At 60.1% G+C, this 7,807-nt stretch overlaps 2 protein-coding genes across 2 annotated transcripts in view; one reads left to right on the plus strand and one right to left on the minus strand.

The window, feature by feature from the left end:
* Positions 1-5,851, minus strand: part of LRWD1 (leucine rich repeats and WD repeat domain containing 1) — an 8,106-nt gene extending 2,255 nt beyond the window's left edge. The window contains exons 1-11 of the mRNA XM_025379002.1: positions 5,573-5,851; positions 4,707-4,941; positions 4,488-4,604; positions 3,435-3,575; positions 3,091-3,195; positions 2,727-2,852; positions 2,537-2,651; positions 2,260-2,360; positions 1,867-2,074; positions 1,297-1,369; positions 1,061-1,201 (exon numbers count right to left, since the gene is read on the minus strand). Coding sequence (XP_025234787.1) covers positions 1,061-1,201; positions 1,297-1,369; positions 1,867-2,074; positions 2,260-2,360; positions 2,537-2,651; positions 2,727-2,852; positions 3,091-3,195; positions 3,435-3,575; positions 4,488-4,604; positions 4,707-4,941; positions 5,573-5,652 — 1,442 coding nt within the window. The 5' untranslated portion in view covers positions 5,653-5,851. The remainder of the gene's footprint in view (positions 1-1,060; positions 1,202-1,296; positions 1,370-1,866; positions 2,075-2,259; positions 2,361-2,536; positions 2,652-2,726; positions 2,853-3,090; positions 3,196-3,434; positions 3,576-4,487; positions 4,605-4,706; positions 4,942-5,572) is intronic.
* Positions 5,852-5,869: 18 nt separating this feature from the next.
* ALKBH4 (alkB homolog 4, lysine demethylase) overlaps positions 5,870-7,807 on the plus strand; it is a 10,337-nt gene continuing 8,399 nt past the window's right edge. The window contains exon 1 of the mRNA XM_025379003.1: positions 5,870-6,026. Coding sequence (XP_025234788.1) covers positions 5,904-6,026 — 123 coding nt within the window. The 5' untranslated portion in view covers positions 5,870-5,903. The remainder of the gene's footprint in view (positions 6,027-7,807) is intronic.

The raw sequence follows: 7,807 nt of genomic DNA on the forward strand, positions 1-7,807 counted from the left end.
AAAAAAATCGTCAGGCCTGGTGGCGTGCACCTGTAATCCCAGCTACTTGGGAGGCTGAGGCAGGAGGATCGCTTGGACCCTGGCAGTGGAGGTTGCAGTGAGCCGAGATCGAACCACTGTACTCCAGCCTGGGTGACAAGAGGGAGACTCCATCTCAACTAAAAAGTAAATAAAAAATAGAAATGCAAAGCTTACTGTGGCTGACAAAGCCTGGCGTGCCCTGCCCAGGCACCCTTGCCACCTTGCTGTGGGCTGAGTCCACCCAGCTGTGGCCACATGGCCAAGCAGACCAGCCAGCTGACCTGCCACTGATCTTTGCATATACCGTTCCCTCCATGCGAGCACCTTCCCGCCCTCTGCCTGCTGACTCCCTCGCCGGGCTCCCAGAGGGGAAAGCATGAGCCCCAGAATATCCATCTGCTGCTGGTCACCTCAGCAGAGTCCCCTGAGGCCCCCACGCTAGTGTCCCCCTGCCCGTTACTCTTTTTCCCTCTCCTTCGTAGCTGGCATCACACTGTGGGATTTTGACGGGCCACCTTTGCTTAGCGTCTGTCTTCCCCAGTAGGTTGGGGGCCCCAAGAGGACAGGGACCCCTTGCCAAGCCCTGTCTCAGAGGCTTTCCAGGTGGGACAGATGAGCCACAAAGCCTCAACGTGGCATTTCCAAAGCCTGCCTGCCTGCCCAAACACGGCCTCCCCTGCCCTCCGCCAGCTATTGGCCCCGCTTTACAGATAAAAACATTGCGCTAGCACAGAGGACCGTCACGCTGCTGCTGAGTGGCAGGAGTGGCTGGATCACGGGCACAGCATGGTGCGGAAGCCCCAGGTGAAGGGGAGGTCATCATGGCCCAGTCCCACAGCGGAACCCAGGGTGAGGGCAGGGTCACAGTCCTTTCCTCCTGAGCCTGGCAGGAAGGTGGGACAGGCCAGCTCTGTGAAGAGGCCCCTGAAAACAACCCTTATGGTTGCCCGGGTGTGCCCAGGCTGTTCTGAGCCCATCTGGGCCAATAGTCACCCTGTGCAGAGACCTGGCTTCCAAGGTGCCCCCTGCCCAGCCTCACCTCCTCTTCTGGGGCTGGTCCAGCCGCACATCCCAGCAGCAGCAGCCACCCTCGCAGCCAGCCAGCAGGCGGGCGTCCGGGCAGGAGGCGACAGGGCAGAGGCGCAGAGGGATGGAGGTGGTGTCCAGTGTGAGCAGCTGGCTGCCGGTGGGTGAGAGGGAGCAGAGCGTCAGCCCTGGACCAAGGTGTCCCTGCCCCAGCAGCTGGCCACTCCCCAGCCTCGCCCGAAGCGTCACCTGGCCTGGAATTCGTAGTCCTGGTTGGGCATCCCAATGTCCCAGAGGATGATCCGCTTGTCGTAGGAGGCCGCTGAGGAGGGAGTGGGGCAGGGGAGAGGTGGCCCTGAGGTGGCCTTGCTCCCTCCTGCTGGCTGCATACCAGGCTGAGCCCGCGGTCACCGAGGCAGGGAGGGAGGGCCGAGGCTAGGAGACAGAACACTCCTGGGCCTACAATCCCGGTCTCCTCGCTGTAACCTGATGCGGTGGCTCCAGCAGCCACCTCCTGTAGCTCATCCATCTCCCTTGCTGGGGGGCACCACACCCGGGGGCAGGAGCATCCCCCCAGGTCACTGACAGGGGACAGAGTGGCCCAAACTGTTGGGAAACTCCAAGGCCACAGAGCAGGCTGTGGATAAAGCCAGGGTTGAAGTGCCATGGCTTCCTGCCAAAGCTAGAATGGGAGCAGTGCAGCCTGGGGCCCGGCAGGCGCCTGAGCTCCCAGCCATCCCAGGGAGGAGAGCGCGGAGGCCACTGGGGCAGCAGGACAGGGGTGCTTGGGGGTCCCAGGGGTGAAGGGGAGGGGCTTACTGAAGAGGTGGGTCTCATGGGCAGGGCTGAAGCACAGGGTGGCGATGGCCTTCTTGTGGGCCCGAATGACCCCGCAGCAGAAGCCGGCACGCACGTGCAGCAGCCGGACCAGGCCCCGCAGGCCTGCGGCTGCCAGCACACTCCAGCGCTTCTTGTGGCCGGCCTGTGTGACCACCATTAGGGTGGTCCAGGCCACAGAAAAGAACTCCTGGGCGGGGGTTAGAGGAAACAGTCACTGGGGCAGAGCTATTGGTGTGAACACACGGGCAGGTCCGGGCCTGGGGGAGGGAGCCCCAGCATGAAAGAAAAAGGCCACTGGGCAGGGGGCCAAGCCTGCACCCATCCCCATGCTGCTATGCAGGAGTCAGTTGGGCACCCCTGCCCTGCACTCACCTCGCCGGGCGCCTTGTACTTGTGGAGCACGATGCCTGTCTGGCAGTCAATCACGCACACGGCCTCCCCGCCGCACGTGGCCACGGTCTGGGATGTGGCCCCTGAGTGCCCGGTTTTGAGAGGTCAGATGAGCAGAGATGCTTCCCATCCAAGTCCTCCCTGCAGCCTCCTCCTCCCAGACTTGATGGTGCCTTTTAAGCTCTGTCTCCTGATCCCCCACCCATCCAGGCGGCCCCATTTCCAGCAGCCCTTGCCCCGCCTGCCCGCCACCATGTACCCTCCTCCCAGGCTGGCTCGAAGGCACATGCCCACAGCTGGGTCTCGAGGTCCTGAGGGCTGTTGTTCTTGCTGTGGCACTGCAGGAAGTGCAGGGGCTCCAGCTTCAGGGCAGGCTGTGTGGGGAGAGGAAGGTCACGGCTGCCCAGCCCCAACTCATCTGCCACCTGCTCCTTGCCACCTCAGCTCACCTGGCTGCCATCGGAGCCTGCCACAGGGCCGCCCTCCACCTGGGCCGACGGGGAGGCACATGCCCGCTTGCTGGGAGAGAGGTTGAGTGGGACATCGTCTGGCCGTTTCAAGGCCGCCAGTCTGGCCTGTGGAGGGGGCCTTGTGACCATGGGCCCATCTGCCAGGGGCTTCCTTCCTGCCCATCACAGGCTGGACCCCACCTCACTGTGGGTGTAGGAGGCCCAGGCTGGCCCAGGGTTGTCTAGGGAGCGAGTCAGGGCCTGGGGTGCTTCCTGGGCCCATGCCCAGGTCACCTTGGTCTCCTGCAGCTTCTCCAGGCAGGAGGGGCTGGGCCGGCCTCAGAGCCCTAGGAGCTGCACTCACCCTGGGCTTGTGGGCAGCTCCAGCTTCTGGGGGCTTCTCTGGGCTGTCAGCCTCGTGCACCTGGGTCCTACTGGAGGCCACCAGCTCCTCAGAGATCATACGCACCTGGGTGGGGCCAGGCCATCAGGAAGCTGGGCACAGTCCCAGGCGCCCCCAGCCCTGCCAATGCATAGTCAGGGGGAGCCTGTGCTTCCAGAGTTGGGGAAGGGCCTCTCCAGTCAACAGGGCTGCCCACCCTGACTCACCCCACTCCCACAGCCCCTCAGCCCTTCACACCCAGGGACCTCCAGGCAACTAGGGATACGAGAGCCAGTGATTCCCTGCACATCGGGACAGGGACGTACCCGCCACTGGGTGAACTCGCTGAGGGACTCAGGCCCGTAGCGGACATCCCTGACAGCCGACTTCACAAAGTCTGCCTGAGCCTTCTCAGCCTCCTCTTCAGGGCCCAGTGTGGCCATGAACTTCTCCCAGTGAGCTGTGACCTGGTGCAAGAGGGAGCAGATCCAGGCCCGGCCCACCCCAGCTCCTCCGGACCCAGCCCTCCATCCTGCCACCTGCTGGAAGCCTCCTGGAATCACAGCCTCATAAACCACACACACAGACACAAACACACACACCCCACCCCGACCCCACCCCGAAACAGCCCAGGGACCTGTAGTCCCAGCCACTGGGAGACTGAGGAAGAAGCATCGCTTGAGGCCAGGAGTTGGAGCCTGGGGAATATAGCAAGATCCCATCTCTACAAAAAAATTTAAAATGATCCAGGCATGTGCCTAAAGCCCCAGCTATTGAGGAGGCTAAGGCAGGAAGATTGCTTGAGCCCAGGAGTTGGATGCTGCAGTGAGCTATGATCACACCACTGCACTTCAACATGGGCAGCAGAGTGAGACCCTGTCTCTAAAAACAAAACAAAACAAAAAAAGGAAAGTAAAAACCCAGAAAGAGCTACTTATAAGAGTCAGGCCGGATGCGGGGACTCACACCGGTAATCCCAGCACTTTGGGAGGCCAAGGCAGGCAGATCACCTAAGGTCAGGAGTTCGAGACCAGCCTGGCCAACATGGTGAAACCCTGTCTCTACTAAAAATACAAAACATTAGCTGGACGTGGTGGCAGGTGTTTGTAATCCTAGTTACTTGGGAGGCTGAGGCAGGAAAATCACTTGAACCTGGGAGGCAGAGGTTGCAGTGAACCAAGATCGCACCACTGCACTCCAGTCTGGGTGATGGAGTGAGACTCCATCTCCAAAAAAAAAAAAGCACATAAGGCTAGGGGCTGTTAGGGCAAAGAGCCCCTATCAGTCACCCTCCTCACATCCTCCTGATGTCCAATTCCATCACTCTCCTGATGCCCCCTATAGCTCCCAAGCACACAATAATCCTCTCATCCCCTTACCCTGCTGGTCAGCTCCCGATTCAGGTTCTCCACCTGAGAGTAAGTTGAGGACGCATCCTTGCCATTGACCTTACGGAGTGTGGGCAGGAGAAAGGAGACTTTCAGGTTGTCATTGACCTGGGGAAGAGTGGGTGAACGGCAGTGGCTCAGGAGATGCTCAGCCTGAGTCCAATAGAGTCCTGGCCCCCAGTATGAGGCTGGTGGGAGGCCCCCACTTACCGTCAGGAAGGGGTTGCCCTCCAGGCTGAGTTCCTCGAGCTTGGGGAACTGGCACAAGGCAGTGACATCCCCCAGCTGGTTGTTGGCGCAGCGGAGGACACGCAGGTGGGATAGGCCCAGGTTGTCCGGCAGCGTCTCCAGCTGGTTGTTAGATAGGTCCAGCTCCTGCAGCTGCGTCAGGCGGCACAGGAGCTTGGGGTCCAAGTGCTCGGAAAGCAGCTCCAATCCTGACAGGCTGGAGTTGGGGGCAGAAGGCTTAGGGGGCGGGCAGGCTTTGCACCCCACACCAATCTGCCCCAGCTATCTCAGAAGGCTTTTTCACCTGACATTTATCGCACAAGTGCAGCCGGCCCCCCCTCCCCCGTTACTTTATTTTTAGAGACGGGGTTTCACTCAGTCGCCTAGGCGCGATCACAGCTCACTGCTGCCTCCAACTCCTGGGCTGAGGGATCCTCCCGCCTCAGCCTCTCGAGTAGGTGGGACTAGAAGCGCGCGCCACTACTCCCGACTCCCCACCACTTAAAAAAAAAAAAAAAAACTGCAACTACTTTAGGACTGGGGGGCATCCTAGCCCCCTCTAGGATGCTCTTCCTGATCCTTCGGGGGCTCCTCTGTGCTTCCCAGGCCCTCTAATGGTAGTAGCAGGCTGTGCCCCTAACTCTCCGGGCTCCCTTCAGGGGATGAGGCCCCTCGGGGCTCGCGGCGAGCGGGTAGGGCCACGATCTCCCAACAAGAAGACATTTGGAGCGACTCTGCCGAACCCAGAGGGCGATAACAGGGACAGGCAGGCCGTTGGGAAGGGTCCCCGCTCTTCCCCCCGACCCCCGGCCCCGCGGACACAGCCTCGCCCCCTGCCCGGCTCTTACTCCAGGCTCCGGATCTTCCCCAGCCGGTCGCTCTTCGGGCGCCCGCGCTGCATCAGCAGCCGCGCCGAGAGGGGGCCCATGGCGAGGAGGCGCGGCCCGCGCCTACCCAGTCGGCGGCCCCGGCGTCTGGCGTCCGGCGTCCCCCTGCGTCTCCTGGAGCCCGGTACTGGCGTCCGCGGTAACGGAGCCCAGGAGGTGGCGCCGCGCGAGCCCGTGGGCGTTAACGACCGGGAGGAAGCGGAACCTAGGCCTCGTGCCCCCGCCCCGCGCGGACTACAACTCCCAGCGGCCCCCACGGCCGCGCCTGCGCACTGTCCATCCGGACGGCGCGATGGCGGCTGCCGCCGCCGAGACCCCCGAGGTCCTTCGGGAATGTGGTTGTAAGGGCATCCGGACCTGTCTGATCTGCGAGCGGCAGCGTGGCGGCGACCCGCCCTGGGAACTGCCCCCAGCGGTAAGGGATAGGGGCCTTGTCCACAGACGTCGCTCTGCATCTGGGGAAACTGAGGCCCAGCTTGGCCATGATACGGGCCGGGATCAAAGCCTGTGAGGGACCCTTGCGGTAGGAGCGATGTGGGCTGAGGAGATGAGGGCTTTAAGGAGCGGGCTTGGGAGTGGGGAAGGGGCTGGAATGTGGGTGGGTGCGATCACAGGTAACCTCGGGGACACTGGGGGGATCTGCCTGCAAACCTCGACGTAGCCTCTCGGGTCTGGCGCTGGGAGCTTCACAGGCCCGCGAGGAGATGACACGGAAAGGGTCGATCGAGGGTGCTGAATGCCAGTCCAGCGGTGCCTGAAGGCTGTGGACTGCAATGGGCAAGGAGACAGTGAATTCCAGTTAACTAATGAAGAGGAACTCAAGGATCGCTGCAACCCAGGAGTTGGAGGCTGCAGTGAGCTATGATTGAGCCACCTCACTTCAGCCTGGGCGACAGAGCGAGACCCTGTCTCACGAAAAGAAAATAAATAAAAGAAGAAAAAGAACTCAGCTTTTTGGGCTGGCATGGAAGGATCATGGAAGGATTGTGGTTGGTTGCAAGGGCATTCCAGCCCAGAAAACTGCGTGGGGTAGGAAGGTGGAGTGGTGATGGCTCAGGTGAGAGAGATGAGGCCGGAGAGGTTGGTGGGGGCAACGGGGGGGCGGGTGGTGTCTGACCACAGATGGTTCCCTGTGCATCAGCTGAGCAGGCTGGTCTTGTCCCAAAGGCCATGGAAAGCTCTTGAAGGGTTTTAAAGGAGTGAAGTCAAATGTGCATTTTAGAAAGATCCTGGGAAGGGAAGGGGCAGATATGAAGTTGTGGAGGCTGGGAAGCCAGTGAAGAAACTGCCCCATCATCCATAGTAGAAGTGCCCAAGGTCCTGTGGAATCCGTATGGCATGCCTCATGAATTAAACATAGAATTACCCATGATCCCCAGTCCTGCTTCTGGGTATATATCCAAAGGAACTAAAAGCAGGGTCTGGAAGAGATATTTGCATACCAATGTTCATAGCAGCATTATTCACGACAGCCCAAAGATGGAAGCAAACCAAGTATCTATCAAGAAATGAGTTGGGCCGGGTGTCGTGGCTCTTGCCTGTTATCCCAGCACTTTGGGAGGCTGAGGTGGGCAGATCACCTGAGGTCAGGAGTTTAAGACCTGCCTGGCTAACATGGCGAAACCCTGCCTCTACTAAAATTACAAAAACTTGTCGGGCTTAGTGAGGCACATCTGTAATCCCAGCTACATGGGAGGCTGAGGCAGGAGAATCACTTGAACCCAGGAGGCAGAGGTTGCAGTGAGCCGAGATCGCATCACTGCACTCCAGTTCGGGTGACAGGGCAAGACTCCTCAAAAAAAAAAAAAAAAAAAAAGGCCGGGCGCGGTGGCTCAAGCCTGTAATCCTAGCACTTTGGGAGGCCGAGACGGGCGGATCACGAGGTCAGGAGATCGAGTCCATCCTGGCTAACACGGTGAAACACCGTCTCTACTAAAAAAAACACAAAAAACTAGCCGGGCGAGGTGGCGGGCGCCTGTAGTCCCAGCTACTCGGGAGGCTGAGGCAGGAGAATGGCGTGAACCCAGGAGGCGGATCTTGCAGTGAGCCGAGATCCCGCCACTGCACTCCAGCCTGGGCGACAGAGCGAGACTCCGTCTCAAAAAAAAAAAAAGAGATGAACTGATCCAGAAAACGTGGTGTATACACACAGTGGAATACTATTCAGCCTTTTTTTTTTTTTTTTTTTTTTTTTTT

Source organism: Theropithecus gelada, chromosome 3, assembly GCF_003255815.1.
Source record: "Theropithecus gelada isolate Dixy chromosome 3, Tgel_1.0, whole genome shotgun sequence".
Lineage (NCBI taxonomy): Eukaryota > Metazoa > Chordata > Mammalia > Primates > Cercopithecidae > Theropithecus > Theropithecus gelada.